General features: G+C 34.9%; 1 protein-coding gene across 1 annotated transcript in view; it reads right to left on the bottom strand.

The window, feature by feature from the left end:
- The window catches only part of TBC1D32 (TBC1 domain family, member 32), a 254,389-nt gene that overhangs the window by 149,862 nt on the left and 83,468 nt on the right, over positions 1–21,059 (bottom strand). The window contains exons 18-21 of the mRNA XM_011989387.1: positions 20,932–21,058; positions 20,186–20,273; positions 17,802–17,920; positions 5,607–5,723 (exon numbers count right to left, since the gene is read on the bottom strand). Coding sequence (XP_011844777.1) covers positions 5,607–5,723; positions 17,802–17,920; positions 20,186–20,273; positions 20,932–21,058 — 451 coding nt within the window. The remainder of the gene's footprint in view (positions 1–5,606; positions 5,724–17,801; positions 17,921–20,185; positions 20,274–20,931; position 21,059) is intronic.

Genomic DNA, 21,059 nt, shown 5'->3' with positions numbered 1-21,059 from the left:
AAAAAAAAAAGAATCCTACACATGTACCACTGAAGTTAAAATAAGAATTTTTAAAAAATGAATAAAGAAAGAAAACAAGATCAAGGTATTAGGGAGGCAAATTCTATCAGGTGGTAATTTATTGCCTATAGAGAGGGAAGAATCAATAATGATTTCCAGGTTTCTGGTTCACTAAATTGTGTGACTAATAGTACCATACACTGAGAAAAACAGGAAACAGAATTGATTTGGGAAAGAGAAAACATTACATTCAGTTGTAGACACAGTAAGACTAAGACGCCTGTGACTGTTCCAGATGCCCATTGTCTGGTAGGGTTCTAATTATAAAATTGGCAGTCAAGTCATATAGGTCAAAGAGTTGTCAGTGCGTAACTGAAGCCATGGAATTGGATGAGATCACTCTGGAGGCCATAGGACAAACAAAGGAAAAGAAGTCTACAAGGACAACTATGCAGGAGAGACCAGAAAAGAAGGAAGAGAACAAGAAGTAAGTAATGCTGCAGTCACAGAAACAGAAAATTACACTAAGGAGTAGACAAACCATGTCAAATATTCCAAAGTGGTAAATTAAGTTAAAGGGTATAGGGATGTGACACGATTTAGTTGTGTCCCCACCCAAATCTCATTTGAATTATAGTTCCCATAATCCCCACATGTGATGGTTAATACTGAGTGTCAACTTGATTGGATTGAAGGATGCAAAGTTTTGATCCTGGGTTTATCTGTGAGGGTGTTGCCAAGGGAGATTAACATTTGAGTCAGTGGGCTGGGAAAGGCAGATCCATCCTTAATCTGGGTAGGCACCCTCTAATCAGCTGCCTGTGTGCCTAGAATATAAAGCAGGCAGAAAAATGTGAAAAGACTAGACTGGCCTAGCCTCTCAGCCTACATTTTTCTCCCTTTGATATACAGATATAGATACATAGATAGATAGATAGATAGATAGATAGATAGATAGATAGATAGATAGATAGATAGATAGATAGATAGATAGACAGATAGAGAGATAGATAGATAGACAGACAGACAGATAGATATAGAGAGACATATCCTACTAGTTCTGTTCCTCTAAAGAACCCTGACTAATACACCATATGTCATGGAAGAGACATGGTGGTAACTGAATCATGGGGGCAGTTATCCCCATGCTGCTTTCATGATACTGAGTTATCATGAGATATGATGGTTTTATAAGGGACTTTTCCCCCTTTGCTCAGCACTTCTCTTGCCTGCTACCACGTGATGAAGGATGTGTTTGCTTCCCCTTCCACCATGATTGTAAGTTTCCTGAGGTCTCCCCAGCCATGCTGAACTGTGAGTCAACTAAACCTCTTTCCTTTATAAATAACCCAGTCTCAAGTATGTCTTTATTAGCGCATGACAAACTAATACAGGGAGGTTCCATTAGATTAGGGAGTTATATATTTACTGGGTTTTGGCAGAACAATTTAAGTTAGGTAGTTGGGCAAAGATGCCAGATTATGGTGGCTTCCCTGGTTGACAGAAGAGAAAAAAATATAGAGACTTAAAGCACAGGCAAAATTTTCAGGAAGCTTAGGGTGGAGGGAAAGAAAGAAAACTACAGCGTGGTAAATAAAAGAAGGCATAGACCAAAAGAGTTGTTTGTTTTAAAAGGAACTCATATACATGTTTAAATCATGACAGAAAGCAGTGATCTTTCTACAGGGTTAAAACATAACGTCTTTGGGAGAAACAGAGTAATATAACTGCAGTTAACTGTCTTAAGAACAAACAGAAAACAAATTTTTCCATAAGTGGAAAGATATAGTTGAATATACCCCACAGAGACACATGAAAACTTAAGAGAACAAACATTGAAGCCATCATTTTGGACTATATCATAAAACTAATTTGTACTTGTTTCCCATAATCAATCTAATAAAACCAATCATATTAGAATAATTATTTTCACTGGATCCATATAATGTGCTAGATTTATATACATTGAAGACAGCTTACTTTCTCTAAGGTACTCCCATTGTAGTGGGAAATCTAGGCACATAAATGACTAATGATGAAACTACAGGCATACCTTATTCTATTGCATGTCACTTATTGTACTTTGCAGGTAATATGTTTTTTTGCATATTTAAGATGTGTGGCAACGTTACGTCAAACAAGTTTACTGGTGTCATTTTTCTAACAGCATGTGTTCACTTTGTGTCTCTGCATCACATTTTGGTAATTCTCACAATATTACAAACTTTTCATAATTATTCTGTTATGATGACCTGTGATTAGTAAACTTTGATGTTACTATTGTAATTATTTTGGGGCACCATGAACCATACCCAGATAAGACAACAAACTTAACGGATAAATGTTGTTCTTATTGTTCCACCAACTGGTCATTCACCTATCTTTCTCTTTCTCCTGGGGCCTCCTTATTACCTGAGACACAACAATATCAAGATTATGGCAATTAGTAACCTTACAAAACCACTAAGGGTTCAAATAAAAGGAAAAGTTGAGTGTATCTCACTGTACATCAAAAGCTAAAAGTGACTAAGCTTGGTGAGGACAGCATGTCAAAAGCTAAGACAGGCCAAAAGCTGGGCCTCTTTTGCCAATTAGCCAAGTTGTGCATGCAAAGAAAAAGTTCTTTAAGGATATTAAAAGTGTTACCCCAGGAAACACATGAATGATAACAAAATGAAACAACCTTATTGCTGATATGAAGAAAGTTTGAGTGATTTGAACAGAAAATCAAACCAATCACAGCATTCCCGTAAGCCAAACTCTAACCCACAGAAGGCTCTAACTCTATTTAACTTTAATAAGGCTGAGAGAAATGAGGGAGCTACAGAAGGAAAGTTTGAAGTTAACAGGTTGGTTCATGGGATTCAAGGAAAGAAGCTGTCTGAATAACATGGAAGTACAAGGTGAAGTAGCAAGTGCTGATGTAGAAGTTGCAAGTTATCCAGAAGGTCTAGCTAAGATAATCGATGAAGTTAGCTACATTAAAGAGATTTTTCTTTTTCTCTTTTTCTTTTTTTTTTTTTTTTTTTTTTTTTTACTCTGTTGCCCAGGCTGGAGTGCAGTGGCTCAATCTAGACTCACTGCAACCTCCACCTCCCAGGTTCAAGTGATTCTCCTGCCTCAGCCTCCCATGTAGCTGGGATTACAGACACGTGCCACCACGTCCAGTTAATTTTTGTATTTTTAGTAGACATGGAGTTTCAAGATGTTGGCCACGCTGCTCTCGAACTCCTGACCTCAGGAGATCTCCCCACCTCGGCCTCCCAAAGTGCTGGGATTACAGGCATGAACCATGACACCCAGCCAAGAAATTTTCAATGCAAACAAAACAGCCTTATATTGGAAGAAGATATCATCTAGGACTTTCATAGCTCGAAAGGAGAAGTCAATACGTGGATCCAAAGCATCAAAAGATAGGCTAACTCTCTTCTTAAGAGCTAATGCAGATGGTGACTTTAAGCAGAAGCCAATGCTCATTTACCATTCCAAAAATCCTGGAGCACTGGAAAATCTACTCTGCCTATGCTATATAAATGGAAAAATAAAGTAAATGACAGTACATATGTGACTGCATGGGTTTACCGCATATTTTAAGCCTGCCATTGAAAATTACTGCTCAGTAAAAAGATTCCTTTCAAAATACTACTGCTCATTGACAATGCAACAGGTCACCCAAGAGCTCTGATGGAGATGTTTAAGGAGATTAGTATTGTTTTTGTGCCTGCTAAGATAACACCCATTCTGTAGCCCATAAATCAAGGAGTAAGTTTGACTTTCAAATATTTAAGAAATATATTTTGTAAGGCTATAGTTGCCATAAATAGTGATTCCTCTGACAGATCTGGGCAAAGTAAATTGAAAACCTTCTGGAAAGGATTCACCATTAAGATGCCACATCTGTGATTCATGAAAAGAGGTCAAAATATCAACATTAAAAGAAGTTTGGAAGAAGCTGATTCTAACCCTAATGGATGACTTAAAGAAGTTCAGTACTTCAGTAGAACAAGTAACTGCAGACGTGGTGGAAATAGCAGGAAAACTAGAATTAAAAGTGGAGCCTGAAGATGTGACTGAATCACTGCAATCTTAAGATCAAAATCAAACAGATGAGTTGAGTTGTTTCTTATGGATGAGCAAAGATGGAATCCACTCCTGTAGAACATGCTGTGAACATTGTTGAAATAACAACAAAGGACTTAAAATATTGCATAAACTTAGTTGATAAAGCAGTGAGTGGGATGAGAGGATTGGCTTCAATTCTAAAAGAAGTTCTACGATGGGTAAAATGCTATCAAAAAGCATCAAGTACTTCGGAGAAATTTTTCATGAAAGGAGTCAATTGATGCAGTGAACTTCACTGTTCTCTTATTTTCAGAAATTGCCAGAGGCACCCCAGCCCATAACAACCAACACACTGATCAGTCAGCTGCCATCGACAGTGAGGTAAGATTCTCCACTAGCAAAACAGATTACAACTCACTGAAGGCTCAGATGTTCATTAGCATTTTTAGCGAAAAAGTACTTTTAATTAAGCAATAAACATTTTTTAGACATATTTCTACTGCACACTTTAGACTAAAGTAGAGTGTAGACATAACTTTTACATGGGAAAACAAAAAATTTGTGTGACTTCCTTTATTGCAATATTCATGTTATTGCTGTGGTATGGAAATGAACCTGCAATAATTCTGAGGTCTACCTGTACTCAACAGGTAGACTTGTATGTTGGAGTGCCAACATACAAGTAAGCACAAAATACAATTGAAAAACTTCAAGAAAAAGAAGATAAGAGAATCTAAGTTAATGTTAAATGACAGAAGTACCCATCTTTGTATTTCACATCATATAAGCTATTAAAAGTTTCCCAAAGTAGATGAAATTTTTAAAACTCTAAGTGTTTAGGGTTAACAGGTTTAAACGTATTCGAAAGGGCAAAACTATGTTTATAAAAACAATATCACATAGGATGAAGTGACCAGAAAATGAAAAAGAGTGACCAATAATAAATTTCAATATCAAGTAAGTCTTTACTAACCCTTATATGCATATACACATATATTTCTGGGTTAATCCATAAATGTACCCAAAGATAAGGACCTAAATATCCCTTAATGATTAAAACAAGTTACTTAACTGTGAATATTAGTACAACCTAGGTCTCAGATTAAATAAATTTGTATATACTGCCCTCATGGGGCAATAATATGTAGTTCATTAAAACATAAGCAGGAAATGTAGTGGACTCCGTGGAGACAATTTATTCCTACTAATCCTAGCCAATGAAGGAGCATCACTGGTTTGACTAATAATGTAATGAGTCATCTAAAAATCACTCAAAAGTATACTTCTATCTATGCCAAGTCTCCTTCCTGGTTGGAGTTAGCCTCGAATTCTGATAGGTGTTGGGAATGTTAGGTGACCTGGATCAAAGATTCCATGCACAGAAAATTCAAAAGTTGATATAATTCATGCATGATTAATCAAATCAGCCCTTAAATGCCATTACATAATGCTTCTTTTTTCTCTTTTTGGTCAAATTGCATTTTTACTACCAATCTCAAACAGTAGCATTTATAACAGAGAAAGATTTAAAGAAAATGACTTACAATAACACATGTTGGGACTTCACGAAGAGAATATTCTGTTTTATTAGGAAGATCTTGATTCCTTATCAGCTCATAAATAGCAGGATAGGATAACAAGTTCACCAGTGCTAAAAAAGACTAGAGGGAAAGAAAACAATCACTTAAATGATTCTTTTTTGTCAACCACATCCATGGAGAGTTATTAATGAAGTTTCGTATCTGTATGACTTTGAGGGCTAATTTTTAAATATACCTAATTCCCATAAGTTTGAAATATGTTACATATATGATAAGTACAAAACAGTTAACATGCACAGCAATAATCTATAAGCTGACAACGCATGACGTAACAACCATTACATACATACATGAAATTTGGAATATGCTTTAAAATATCATGTATCTCTTAAAAGTTTGGTTCTGACAAAAATTCAATAATCCATCTTTCTCATTCTTTGCACTGTCATATCCAATACGTAAAAAAATGCAAGAGAATAATACTTAGGGACTCTGGGGCAAGATAATAAATTCTATATATTTTTGCCCTCAGACCATGAGGCTATCTTTTAACTACATTCACTGAAAATCCAACTAACCTAAATATGATAGCTAATTTTTAAAAGCCATGGCTTTTCCTATCAAAGCTAACTCACTTGCTGGTGCAATTTTACCAATCTCTCCATGAAATATTTAAGCTCTTCACTCTCATTGCATCTTATTAAAGACAACTAGAATATTTTTCTCAGGCACATTCATTCTTGGGCTCCCCAGCTCAAAAGCATGCTGTGGTTGCCCATCACTAAGCATTAAATCTAAACTCCTTAGCATGGCTTTCAAGGCACTTCTCAAATTGACACGCTTCTACTCTTCATAGTCTCAAAAGCCTCATTTCCTAGTATTCCTCAGCATGAAGTCGCCACTTCAGTCAATCAAATATGCCTGTGGTCTCCTTCAACTGACTGCCACCTATACGTACTTTTTTATCCAGTAACACACTTCTCCTGCCCTCCACTTACTCATTAGCCCACTTGATATGCTTTCAAAATATGTCACGTCTTTTCTGAAGACTTTCCAATTAACTCCATCCACATCCAGAAGCCCTATATTCTGCCAATATTTATATCTTTTGCTTGCATTATATTAATTGTACTCACTTATAACTGTAAAGTTTTCTGCTTTACATTTTCACTATAGTATGCACTATAGAAAAGGAAGAAAAAAATTGCCAAGGAAAGAATGTTTGAGAAATATGTCTATTAATTATACATAAAATGAACTGCAGAAAAATTGGAGGGTTCACCTAGGAAACTATTGTATGAACTTCTCTAATCACCATGTATTAACTAGAAAGATGATTAATAAAACAGATTTCATTACAGATTTATTTTTAATCCAATCTAGTTTATCCTGAGAATATACATGAACCAAAAAATACAAGGTAATAATGCTTTGTAATTTAAATCTGCAAACATGTTTTAATGTCCTTAATATTAATCCAGCAATATTTGGATTCTATCAAGAATAAATCCTTTATTTTATGTTTACAGAATCTTTTCTACCATAATCATAAAAGATTACAAAAAAGCCTTTAAAAATGTCTATTTGGGTAGAGAAAGAAATATAATCTTTATAAATCACATATAGCAATAGTATATTGAGCATTTTTATATTATTTATGCATGAAGAATTCAGTTCACGATTATGGAACCTCTCTTTACGTAAGAAATAAAATGATGTGGACCACATACAATCAAATACAGGTAAGGTGTGACATGCTACTCTAAGCAAATCAAGTAAAACTTTAGGTAAAAATAATTCAACAACTGTATTCAAACTAAAACAACCTGAACAGAATTTTAAAGAAGGTTGAGAAGATTTCAGCAGCTTGTTTCTAGAAGAAATACATTCATTTCTCACACATTGGGCATTTTAAAAGATGTTAGCTTACTGCAAAATTGTGATGTATTAAGCATTTCTGGAATAAAAATATATACAATGTAATTGTTGGCTCCCACAAACACACATTGTAAGATGTCGCTAATATCAGACATCAAATATCTTAAAATTTATAGTAGCACAAAACATAAATCTATGTCATCAATGTTTTGAAGAATGAGACTTTATGCAATAGTGATAAGGAAACTAATGAAAAGTCAAAGTTTGATATATTTTTAAGATTAAAGTATAAAATTAATTCTCCAAGTCAAGAAGTTTTCTTTTAAATTAAAATCTTTCAGGTTGATATTGATCTTCTATTCACTTATTTATTCACTAAAAATATTTTAGTGCCAGCTGCTTATCAGTAATTGTGCCAAATGCTAACAATAAAAATATGAATAAAGGCATGGTCCCTGCCCTCAAGGACTCATAGTGTAGTGCAGGACAAAATACACTATTAAATAACTTAAAATAGTGCCTAAATGTTCTGACGTTAGTACAATATGGAGAGCAATGGGGTGATACAAGGATGACACTCTTCAGCAATGTAGAGAGAGGTGAGAGGTAAGTCTGTATAAGTAGCAGGCAGGCAGGCCGGCAGGCAGAGATGTGCTGTTAATGAGCTCTATCTCTATCCTACAGCGAAAAAAAAAAGGGGGCAAAGTATTTTCAGAAAAGTAGTGGGGATTAAATTTTACATTTTAAATAGAAGGTTCTAAAGAAAAAATGGTTTTGAGGGTAGACAATATAAGGGAATAAAGAAACAAATTAGAATTTGGAAGTTGTAAGACTGTCAGAAATACATTACACCTATTAGAACACAGATGTATTGAAAACATGTCCAATAGACAGAATGATCAAATAGTTACTCAAAAGGTTAGTGTTCAGGGAATACATGCCTTAGGAGTAAAGGAAAAGTCAGTGAACACTATGTGTATGAAGTATTCTATTCTTTAAAGTAGTATGGACAAGAAGGGGAGAGGGAAGACTGAATAGTGATAAAAAATTTTTATCACTCTTAATAATCATTTCCAAAAATCACATTTGGATTTGTTACTTCTCTTTAGTTTTTTCTGTTTCACTGATTTCTGCTCTAATGTTTATTATTTCCCTTGTTGTATTGGTTTTGGTGTAATTTGCTCTTCTTTTTCTACTCCCTTTGAGTGGAAACTTGAGTCAATGATTTTAGATCTTTCTTATTTTCTAATATAAATATTACAGTTAAACATATCCCTCTTAGGACTGCTTCAACTATAACCACAAATTCTGATGTATTTTTATTTGCATCCAATTTGAAATACTTCCTAATTTCCCTTGTGACTTCTTTGAGCTACAAGTTATTTGTAAGTACGTGGCTTAATTTCCAAATATCTTTTTTTCTAGTTTCTAATTCTTGATTTTTAATTAATTTCATTGTGGTTATAGAATATACTTCATATTATTCCAATTATCTTAAATTTATTTAGACTTGCATTTAGCCCAACATGGTCTATCTTTGAGGACATGCCATGTGTTCCTGAAAAGAATGCATATTCTGCAGTCGTCAAGTATAATATTGTATAAATATCAAGTGGTTAATAGTGGTATTCATATCACGTAATTCGAGAGCTCTTGATCTGTTCTATCAATTGCTAAGAGAAATGTTAAAATCTTCAACTCTGATCGCAGATTTGCCTATTTCTTCCTTAAATTCTATTTTAATACTACATATATTTTAAATATTTTATTAGGATCATACTGATTTATGATTATATCTTTCTGGTGTTTTGACCATATTCATATTATCATTATAAAATGTGTCTCTTAATCTGATAGTTTTTCTTTTTCTTTATCTCTGACACTAAATGTGGCCATGTCAGTTTTCTAATGTATATTGCTTCTCTCTATATATTTTTCCATCCAACTTATCTTTATCTTTAAAGTGAATTTCTTCTATAACTCTGCCACCTGCCCCAGAGAGCCTTCTCTGTGCCTACAATTATCTCCCCTGCCATCCCTCCATAACACCCAGTATCCTGACCTTTACAATAATCACTTTCAAAGATTTTCTTGTGGTTTTACTTCTCAGGTGTACATATCCAGACACTATAATTTTGTCTTTCCAATTTTCAAGACTTGACGTGTCATTTAAAACTTCTTTTAATCTACAGGCATTCATCTTCTCCCTCTCCTTTCTTTTCATTTCGTCTGTTGACAAGCTCAGGCCATTTGACCTGTAAAGTTTTAACCAGTCTGGATTTTAGGAAGTGCACAGTCAGGCAGCAGTTCAGCCTGTTCTTCCATCCTTTGGATATATGCAGTTTCCATATTCTGCAAACTTGCAGCTGAATCCAAAGGCTTATCAAGTTAGATACCTTGGTAAGACTAGAGATGGTGGTTTATTCTTTCATTAGAGGGCACATTAATAATGTTTAACCATTTCTGTTTTAGTTATGTTAACGTGGCTCAATTAATTCTTGCAGACTGCAAATGGTGACATTCTAATTCCATCATTTAAAAAAATATATTAGTTGGGATAATTCATGAAAAAGAGGCACTACCTTCACTTACTATTTGGTTACCCAGTGGTGGAGTTCTGATATAGTTTGGCTGTTTGTCCCCACCCAAATCTCACCTCAAATTGTAATCCCTACATGCCAAAGAAAGGACCTGGTGGGAGCTGACTGGATCATGGGTGCAGTTCCCCCATGCTGTTCCCATGATAGTGAGTTCTTCCGAGATCTCATGGTTTAAATGTGTTTGGCAGTTCCCCTTCACTCACTGTCTCTCCAGCAGCCATGTAAGATGTGTGCCTTGCTTCCCCTTCGCCTTCCTCCCTGAATGTAAGTTTCCTGAGGCCTCCCCAGACAAGTGGAACTATGAGTCAATTAAACCTCTTTTCTTTATAAATTACCCAGTCTCAGGTAGTTCTTCATAGTAGTGTGAAAATGGGCTAAAACAAGTTCATACAGGAATGGCATAATAAATGCTGTTATTTTAGTAAACAAGTTTCAAAATAATGAATTGATTCTCGATCATCCTCTGAGCATAACCAATTATAAAAAATATTATTTAATAGTTTTGCTTTCATATCCACACTATGCATCATGACTAATTAAACATACCAACGCTGATAATACTTTCTACCATTTATTGAGTGCCTACTATATGCCAAACATTCTGCCATATACTTTTATAAATTATCACAGTTTGACATGCTAAAAATTATGATAACTATATTATCATCTTTAACATTGGTTAACTACATTTTCCTACCACCTAAAATGTAATTTCATTTTGTTTCTAAATATAGTTCAGTAGAGATCATTATCAACAACCTGTAACTTAGGTGATGTTAAGCTACCTGTAATTAAAATGAATCAGAACATACTTATTTTATTATCTAAGTGTCCACAGAAAAAATAAAGTTAATTTCTTTTTTACTGGTAAATGTTATTGAAATCTGACATATATATATACACACACACACACACATATATATACACATACACACATGTGCGCATATATATTTGCCACTTGTGTGCTGTTTTTATTTAATTTATTTTTATTTCAATAGGTTTTGGGGGAACAGATTGTATGGTGCTTTTAGTTATTTAATTTATTTTTATTTCAATAGGTTTTTGAGGAACAGATAGTATCTGGTTACATGAATAAGTTCTCTTAGTGGTGATTGCTGAGACTTTGGTGCACCATCACCTGAGTAGTGTACACTGTACCCAGTGTGTAGTCTCTTATCCCTCACCACCCCCAACCCTTTCTCCTGAGTCCCCAAAGACTGATGTACCATTCTTATGCCTTTGTGTCCTCATAGCTTAGCTCACACATATGAGTGAGAACATACAATGTTTGCTTTTCCATTCCTAAATATTTCACTTAGAATAATAGTCTCCAATTCCATCCAGGTTGCTGGATGTTGCTAGAGTTGATTTTTGCATAAGGTGAAAGATGAGGATCCAGTTTCATTCTTCTACATGTGGCTTGCTAATTATCCCAGCACCAGTTTTTGAATAGGGTGTGCTTTCCTCACCTTATGCTTTTGTTTGCTTTATCAAAGATCAACTGGCTGATCTCTTTACGGCTGAGTAGTATCCCATGGGTGTGTGTGTGTGTGTGTGTGTGTGTATATATATACACCATATTTTCTTTATCTACTCATTTGATGTGCATGTGGGCAGTTCCATATTTTTGCAATTGCAAATTGTGCTGCTATGAACATGTATTTGCAAGTATCTTTTTTGTATAATGACTTCTTTTCCTCTGGGTAGATACCTAGTACTGGGATCACAGGATCAAACGGTAGATCTACTTTTAGTTCCTTAAGGAATCTCCACGCTGTTTTCCATAGTGGTTATACTAGTTTACATCCTCACTGACAGTGTAAAAGTGTTCCCTTTTCACTGCATCCACACCAATATCTTTTTTCTTTTTTTTTTAATGGCCATTTTTGCAGGAATAAGGTGGTATCACATTGTGGTTTTGATTTGCATTTCCCTAATAACTAGTGATATTGCACATTTTTCCATATGCTTGTTGCCCACTTGTATATCTTCTTTTGAGAATTGTCTATTCACGTCGTTAGCGATAGGGTTGTTTGTGTTTTTCTTGCTGATTTGTTTGAGTGCTTTGCAGATTCTGGATATTAGTCTTTTGTCAGATGCATAGATTGTGAAGATTTTCTCCCACTCTGTGGGTTGTCTGTTTACTCTGCCGATTATTTCTTTTGCTGGGCAGAAGCTTTTTAATTTAATTAAGTCCCATCTATTTATCTTTGTTTTTGTTGCATTTGCTTTTGAATTCCTAGTCATAAAGTCTTTACCTAAGCTAATGTCTAGAGGGGTCTGGTTTTTCTGATGTTATCTTCTAGAATCCTTACGGTTTCAGATCTTAGATTTAAGTCTTTGATTGATCTTGAGTTGATTTTTCTATAAGGTGAGAAATGAGGATCCAGTTTTATTCTTCTACATATGGCTTGCTAATTAACCTGGCACTATTTTTTGAACAGGGTATACTTTCCCCACTTTGTTTCTGTTTGCTTTGTGGAAGATCAGTTGGCTGTATTTGGCTTTATTTCTGAGTTCTCTATTTTTGTTACATTGGTCTACGTGCCTATTTTTATACCAGTACCATGCCGTAGCCTTGTAGAATAATTTGAAGTTGGGTAATGTGATGCCTCCAGATTTGTTCTTTTTGCTTAGTCTTCTTTGGCTATGTGGGCTCTTTGTTGGCTCCAAATATATTTCAGGATTGTTTGTTCTAGTTCTGTGAAGAATTATGGTGGTATTTTGATGGGAATTGCATCGAATCTGTGAATTGCTTTGGGTAGTATAGTCATTTTCACAATATTAATTCTACCCATCCCTGAACATGAAATGTCTTTCCATTTGTTTGTGTTATCTGATTTCTTTCAGCAGTGTTTTGTAGTTTTCCCTGTAGAGGTCTTTCATGTCTTTGGTTAGGTATATTCCTAAGTATTTTATTTATTTATTTATTTTTGCAGCTATTGTAAAACAGGTTGAGTTTTTTATTTGATTCTCAGCTTAGTGTTCATTATTTCTTTTTTCCTGTCGGGTTTGGTTTTGGATTATTCTTGTTTCTCTAGTTCCATCAGGTGTGACATTGGATTGTATATTTGTGCTCTTTCAGGTGTTTTGATGTAGGCATTTAATGCTATAAACTTTCCTCTTAGCCCTGCTTTTGCTGTATCCTAGAGGTTTTGATAGGTTGTGTCACTATTATCATTTGGTTCAAAAATTTTTTAATTTCCATCTTGATATCATTGTTGGTCCAGTGATCACTCCGGAGCAGGTTATTGTTCTTAATTTGTGCTCTCTATTTCACTGAAAATTTTTCCTTTCATATCCTGTATCATGTTTTTTATTTCCTTAAGTTGGACTACATTTTTCTCTGGTGCTCCTTGATTAGCTTAGGAATCAACCTTCTGAATTCTTTTTCTAGCAATTCAGAGATTTTGTCTTGGTTTGGATCCATTGTTGATGAACTGGTATGATCTTTTGGGGTGTTAAAGAAACGAGTTTTGTCACATTACCAGAATCGTTTTCTGGTTCCTTCTCATTTGAGTAGACTATGTCAAAGGCAAGATGTGGGATTCAAGGGCTGCTATTCAGATTCTTTTATCCCAACACTACTTGTAGTGTTTTCCCCTTCCCCTAGGAATGGACTTCCTGAGAGCTGAACTATGGTAATTGTTTTTGCTCTTCTGGGTCTAGCCACGCGGCAGAGCTACTAGGCTCTGGGCTGCTAGTGGGGAGTGTCTGCAAAGGGTCTTTTGATGTGATCCATCTTCAGGTCTTGCAACTATGGATATCAGTACCTGCTCTGGTGGAGGTGGCAGGGGAGTGAACTCTGTGAGGCTCGTTGGTTGTGTTTTTGTTCAGTGCACTGGTTTTGTGCTGCTTGGCCTCCAGCCAGGAGGTGGCAATTTCAAGAGGGCATCAGCTGTGATCCCATAGGGAGGATGCAAACTTGCCCTAGGGACACCTGGTTAAGTATTCAGGATTCTCAGGCAGTGGGCAGGGCCATAGAGTTCCCAAGAGATTATGACCTTTGTCTTCCGCTACCAGGGAAGGTAAAAAAAGACGACCAGGAGCGGGCAGAGAGAGGCGTGTCTGAGTTCCGCCTCTCCTTGGGCAAGGTTTGCTGTGGCTGCTGTGGGAGATGGGTGAGTGGTTCCCAGTCCAGTGGAGTTATATTTCCAGGGGGATTATGGCTGCCTCTCCTGAGTCATACGAATCGCCAAGGAAGTAGGGAAAGCTGGCAGTCACCAGCCTCACCATGCTCTCATGCAGCTGGCAGTCCTAAAGGCCCGTCTCATTCCTACCTTGCCCCTCAACAGCACCAAGTCTATTTCCAGGCAGCCAGTGATCAGGGCTGAGAACTTGACCCAGACCACAAGCCTCTCTGTTGAGAAAGCAAGCAGACTCACAGTTTTTCCATATCTCAGTGAGCCTGCAGCAGTGATCCCGTTCCTTCAAAGGGTCTGTGGATTCTGTCATCTTTCCTAGCATGTTCCTGTGGTAGTTCTTGAAGCAACAGTTCACGATGTAAGTCTCCACACAATGTTTTGTCTGTCTGAGCAGGAGTTGCAAGCCAGTCCTACCTCCCATCCACCATCTTAATTCTAAAGTTAATTTCTTAAAGACAGCACACAGTTGTATCTTCCTTTTTTATTCACTCTGAAAATCTGTATTTTAATTAGAATATTTAGTTCATTTGCATTTAGTGCAATTATTGATATGGATGCATTTAGAGCTACTATTTTCCTATTTGTTTTCTTTTTTTCCCCATCCATTTCCTGTTCTTTTATTCTTTCCTCTCCACCTTATTCTGGCTTTTTAATTGTAAAATTTATGTATGAGCTATACCTCTTTGCACTAATTTTTAGTGCTTTCCTAAGGAAGTACTGTGCAATAGAACTTTCTGTAATGATAGAAATATTATGTAATCTGAATTTCACAATATGGTAACCACTAGCTACACGGGCCATTGACCACTTAAGATAGGACTAATGTAATTAAGGAACTGAATTTTTAATTTTAATTAATACAAGTTTACATAGCTATGCAGGGCAACTGTCTACAAATGTTTAACAGCACAGCCGTACAGGAAGCTAGGGACGGAAGATGAAGGACAGGGACTGGAATGGAATTAAATTTCTGAAGGTACCTAGTTATATATTGAAACTACGTAAGTGCTTTCCACAACTTAAAAGACCAAATGAGATTACAAATGAAAAAAGAATCCTTGGGAAATAAGACTTAGAGACTAGAAGCTGGACCCTAGGGCTGTTTATTACAACGAGCTGTCATTTCTAGGTCTTTCTGTGTACAGATTAGCAGAATACAAAATATTTTTAAAAAGTAATCCTTAGTTTATACTGACATTTCTATTGCAAAGTCAAACAAATTGAATAAAATCCCTGTAATCTTCTATTTTAATTATAAATATTTCCAAGGCATTAGGAATATTGTGCCACTTTATATAAAATGAGAGGAACTTGAACCATACAGATTGATTTACCATTATACAATTCCCCTGTCCTTTATGCTACAGCTATCCCATGCACTATTTTATTTCTAAGTACAAAATAAACCCCAGTATGCATCATAATTTTGTTTTAAAAAATCAATCAGATGTATTTAAAACAAGTTAAAAGGAAAAATAACAGGCTTCTATACTCACTTACTTATCTGCAATTCCCTGTTTCCATCCAACTATTCATCTGGTAGCACTGTCTTTCAACATGAAGAATTTTCTTTATCATTATTTGAAAGGCAGGTCTGCTGACAAATATTTTCTTAGCCTTTGTTTATTTTAAAATTTCTTTCACTTTCATTATGGGAGTAAATTTTAACTATATGTAGAATTCTAAATTGACTGCTTCTGTTTACTTTTCCATTCAGCACATTTAAGATGCTGTATTGCCTCCTGGCTTCTACTGTTGTAATGAGATATGAAAAAACTTTTCTGCTAATCTCTTACATGGAATGTGCGATTTTCCTAAACTTCTTTCAAAATTTTCTCTTTATCTTTGGCTTTTAGCAGTTTGTCTATGATGACCCTTACTGTTGCTTCCTTTTTATTTTCATTCTCTACATAAATTCTCTTTGAGATTTAGTATGATTTTTATCTATAAATTTCTACTTGTCAATAAATTTGAAGATTTTCCACTATTATTTAGTCAAATGTATTTCTGATATTCCGATTACATATCTGTTAAACATTTTGACATGCTCTCACAAATCACTGAAGTTTTTCTTTTATTTCATTCTCTGTTCTTCAGACTGTATAATTTACATTGCTCTCACTCAAGTCCACTACTTCTTCTATCCTGTGTAAATCTGTGAAGGCCACGTAGAAATTTTTATTTCATGTAAGTTTTTTTTTAATTCTAGAAGGTCTATCTGGTTCTTTTACATAGTTTTATTTCTCTACTGTGATTTCTAATTTGTTTATTCATTATAAGGATATTTTCCTTTATATTCTAACAACTGCTTTAAAATCCTAAATTCTTCATTTCATAATCAATCTGTATTAGTTGCCTCCTTCTCAAGTATGAATCAAATTTCCTTTTTCTTCGTATGTCTAGTGATTTTGGATTGTATCCTATACATGGTGAGATATGCCATAGAGTTCCTGGATTCTATTATACTCCCCGACAAAGAGTACATTAAAAAAAAAAAATTAGCAGTTACATTGGCCAGATTCAAACTGAACCTCTAACACCTGTGGTAGGTAGCATCTGATATTTCTGTAGAGTTCACATGCATAGTTGAATTATTAGTCACATTTCTGGGCAAAGTATATACACAGAGTTTGGAGTGTCCCCTCTGTGGATCTATTTTCCAGGGATCCCCTTTAATTTTCCACCTGCTGTGTAGTCCTAAGCTTTCTATTTGGTTTTCCAAGCATTTTAGATTGTCGATTTCTATCAGTGGAGCACAAATTTCTGACCTTAACCAAAAATCTGTTAAATCCAGAATCTCAAGAAATACCACTCTATTCATCCATACATTAACTTCCTTCTATTTTCTGCCTATTTTTGATCATTCCAATGCTTTTAGCTACTTGATGTTTACATTTTTTTCCAGAATTTGTGTTTTCTATGGGAGCAAACTAGTACAGAAAGAGGAACTTCTGAAACATTGGAGTGTTTTGCTTTTTAAGCAATTTTATGACATCTTTTGAACAAAAATTGTCTAAGCTACCATACAATCAAAGTTAGAAACCGTCACTTTCTTTGGAAAATATGTTAAATGTAAAAAGTCTTTGAATTGTGATAGAACATTAGGTGGTTGATTTTTTAAAATTTTGTGACTTTACTCTAAGTGATAGCATCTTCTGTCTGCCCTTCCTTCAAATATTCCTGACAATTTTCTATTAGATTCAAGCTATAGGACAAAACATTTCTTGGATTTTTATATTGATTGGTTGGTTGGTTGGTTTTTGTTTGTTCCAGTGATTTGATTTTTTGTAACATGTCTGGTACATTATTACTCTTCATTAAGGGAGAAAAACTTTAATAAACATAAAGTAAAAGAAAATCATTCTTGCAAAATATTATTCCCATGAAATACTGGGATTTCTATTATTTGCTAAACTTGTTTTGAAAATAAAAAATAATAATTTGAAAATTAAAGAGGAGAAATAAATACATTAAAAAGTCTGCTGGTTGTAACTGAATACGGATAAAGTATGAATGAATTCATTTCTGTGAAATACTTCTCAAATCTGTGTATTATTAGTCAAATAACTTCTTACCTTTTGACAGCTTCGGTCAATAGGATCCACTGGAGTAGTTCTGGGATGGGTTACCCTAACATCATCTCTTCCATATTCCAGATTGGACCATAATTCAGTTATAAGTTCATTAATAAACCCTAAAAAGAATTATTACTTCAAGTCATTTATAGCATAATATTTCTTTGGATTATGAAGGAAAGATATGATGATCCCACTGACAAATCTGGTCTACTTTGACAGAAGACACATACTTGCATCTTATATAAGAAATAATCTCTTCTTGGTAGAAATTATATCTGCTATTGTTAATATACTTTTATGATATTTCATTATCATAAAACTCTGTAATAACTAAATTCTGAGAGACTATTTCCCTGGAAGACTGCTGAATTTTGAGTCCCAGCTTCTTCACTTTGGCCAGTAACTTCTCTGAGCATGTTTTCTGAAACATAAACAGGTTTATACTTTGCTCTGCAAATCAGCCAGCAAAGTAAGGCAGTCTGAAATCAGGTTGTGTTTTTTAGAGGTGAGGGGAGAGAAAGAGGTAACAGGAGGCCGGGTAGGCATCCAAAGAGTGTATGCTCCCTTATTCCAATGTAACTAATTTTTTTTGTAATTACACACACTAAGAATGATTCTACATTTCATACAACTTTTGCTTCAACCCAGTCTTTAAATTCTTATGAGTCATACTATACAACTAAACGAAAATGAATATAAAACCCAATTATCAAATTAGTCTATTAAAAAATCAAGTAGAAAAATCATCTGGAAAAGTGTAAAATACCACATTTAATCATAAAATAAGGAAGTTCATAACAACAATATTAGATCAGAAAGGGTCTTCTGGTATGAGAGAAAAAATATGGGCTCTAAAACTGAGAATATTAGAGTTTAAATTCCAAATATGCCAGTTTATTAGCTGTTCATCCTTGCAAAAATCCCATGACTTCCTGGAGCCTTAGTTCTCCCATTTGAAAATTGAAATAATGATGCCATATTCCACGGTTGCCATGAAGTATCAACAGGACAATACATGTGAAGTTCCTAATATAGTACCTAAGACATTGGAGAAGCTCAAAAAACTGTCGTCTTCCTCCTATACTTTGAAAACTACACTTACTCCTCTCATGAAAAGTTTGGGACTGTCATGCTCAGAAGCTTAATGACTTTACCAAGGGTGAGATCTGAGATTAAATTTAGTCTCCAAACACTTCAGTTAATGTGCTCTGAATACTACACTACATGAATTTTATTCTAAGTAGAAGAAAAAAATTAGTGGTTCAGTTTAGGACAATTTTTTTTTTTTTTTTAACAGGAAACATGTTTCATAATACAAGTAGTCCAGATTAGTTAGGCCAAAAAACAAATTTAAAATATACTATAGGAAAAGTATTTGTATTTAAAGAGAGAATCAGTAGTGATCACTCATGTTATAATTCAACTCTAAGCCTTGAAACAATATTGTCATAGCATCTCTATCAGGGATTATATCTTGTTCAGAGCTCAGATAACCTTAATATAAGACATATTGGCTGGGTGTGGTGGTTCACACCTGTAATCCCAGCACTTCGGGAGGCCAAGGCGGGCGAATCAGCTGAGGTCAGAGTTCAAGACCAGCCTGGCCAACACAGTGAAACCCCATCTCTACCAAAAACACAAAAATTAGCCAGGCATGGTGGTGGGTGCCTGTAATCTCAGCTACTTAGGAGGCTGAGGCAGGAGAATCACTGGAACCCAGGAGGCGGAGGTTGCAGTGAGCTGAGACTGTGCCATTGAACTCCAGCCTGGGCAACAAAAGTGAAATTCTCTGTCTCATTAAAAAAAAAAGAAAAAAAAAGACATATTAAATTTCCAATGTTTTAACTTCTTACAAATCAAATGGACAGGGAAGAATATATACTTACTGCCAACTTCAAAGATAATGTGAAAGCTAAGTGGTGAGACAAATGATTTCAAGAAGAAAAGAGGGAGCAAGGGAATTAGGAAATTTTATGTAAATGAGTGTAAACTTTAAAGCATATATAAGCCACTGACAATGAGCATTAGATAATCCTATCAGATGGGACTGTACTGAGAGAAGATGATATTCTTCTGATTTATAAGATGAAGGAAGATTCTTAAAGCATTAAGTACGTTTCTCCTGAGTTCATTATTTGCCTTTGGTTCAAGGCAAGAGAACAAGGTGGTATACATTTCACAGAAACACAAAACTATTGGAATTTGATGGAAGAAGAAAGACAAAAAGAAAATCCTGTAACTTTCTTTTACATAAGGTCTAACTTAGTAAAAAGAATTTTAGAGTAAATATCCTGATACTTGATTGTGCCAGTTACATTTTCAGTTGGCTTGTTCATTTTATGTTTAAAATAAATATAATTCTAATGAAAAGAAACATTTACCTGACTTTTTTAGTGCAACGCCACCTGCTGCTGTTGATGCCACTTGTGTAACCAAAACTCCATAGCCAAATTTTTTATGCCTGCTGACCTAACAACATAAATATGGAACAGCAATGAGAAGCAAGAAAACATGGCATGCTAACTAGACATTCCTTCAAGATGGTAAGAATTGCAAAAACAAACTCTGAAAAATATTTTAAAATCATACCTAAAATCTTAAAAAGCCCAAAACTCTAGGGATATTTAGTATGACAGAAAAAAAGCTGATTACAACCCAGTGACCTTTGGCCTTTTACTGTTTGAGTAAAGACTAAAATACATTGTAAATTTATTTAATAGTAGAATAATAGAACGTCTCTACAAATATTTTTGTTTCCTTTAAAATGTGAGGCCTAAACCTTCACTGACATATGTATTTAGACTCAATCGGTTTCTTTCTCTAGGAAAACCACCCAGTTTCACTACATGCAGATGTTTGATATCATAATTATAAAACATATGATAATTAACTGCATTCTTCAATTTCATCTGGTTATTTGCAATTCTGTAAATACAGCCACAGACACTAATATCAACTCTCTAATGTTTTCCTAAAAAAAAAAAAAATCAAGTTGACTATTACAATGCTATATGGTTTTTTAATTGAGGCTTAATAACTTCTTCATACACAGAAAACAGAATGATGCTCTCAATGGCTTTTGCAACTACAAAAACTCACTTTGCCTGTGGCAGATGGTAATTCATACCTGTAATTTTTTTGCATGTCGGTTGAACATAAATGTCATACATTCATTGATAGCACCTGTTCTTTGAAGAAGTAGTAATCCTTTGGGGGTGGCAGCAAAATGTAGTAAATCATCTAGCAAATTATCTT

The sequence above is a fragment of the Mandrillus leucophaeus genome, unplaced genomic scaffold, assembly GCF_000951045.1.
Source record: "Mandrillus leucophaeus isolate KB7577 unplaced genomic scaffold, Mleu.le_1.0 Scaffold351, whole genome shotgun sequence".
Lineage (NCBI taxonomy): Eukaryota > Metazoa > Chordata > Mammalia > Primates > Cercopithecidae > Mandrillus > Mandrillus leucophaeus.
This window is presented reverse-complemented; position numbering and strand designations above follow the sequence as displayed.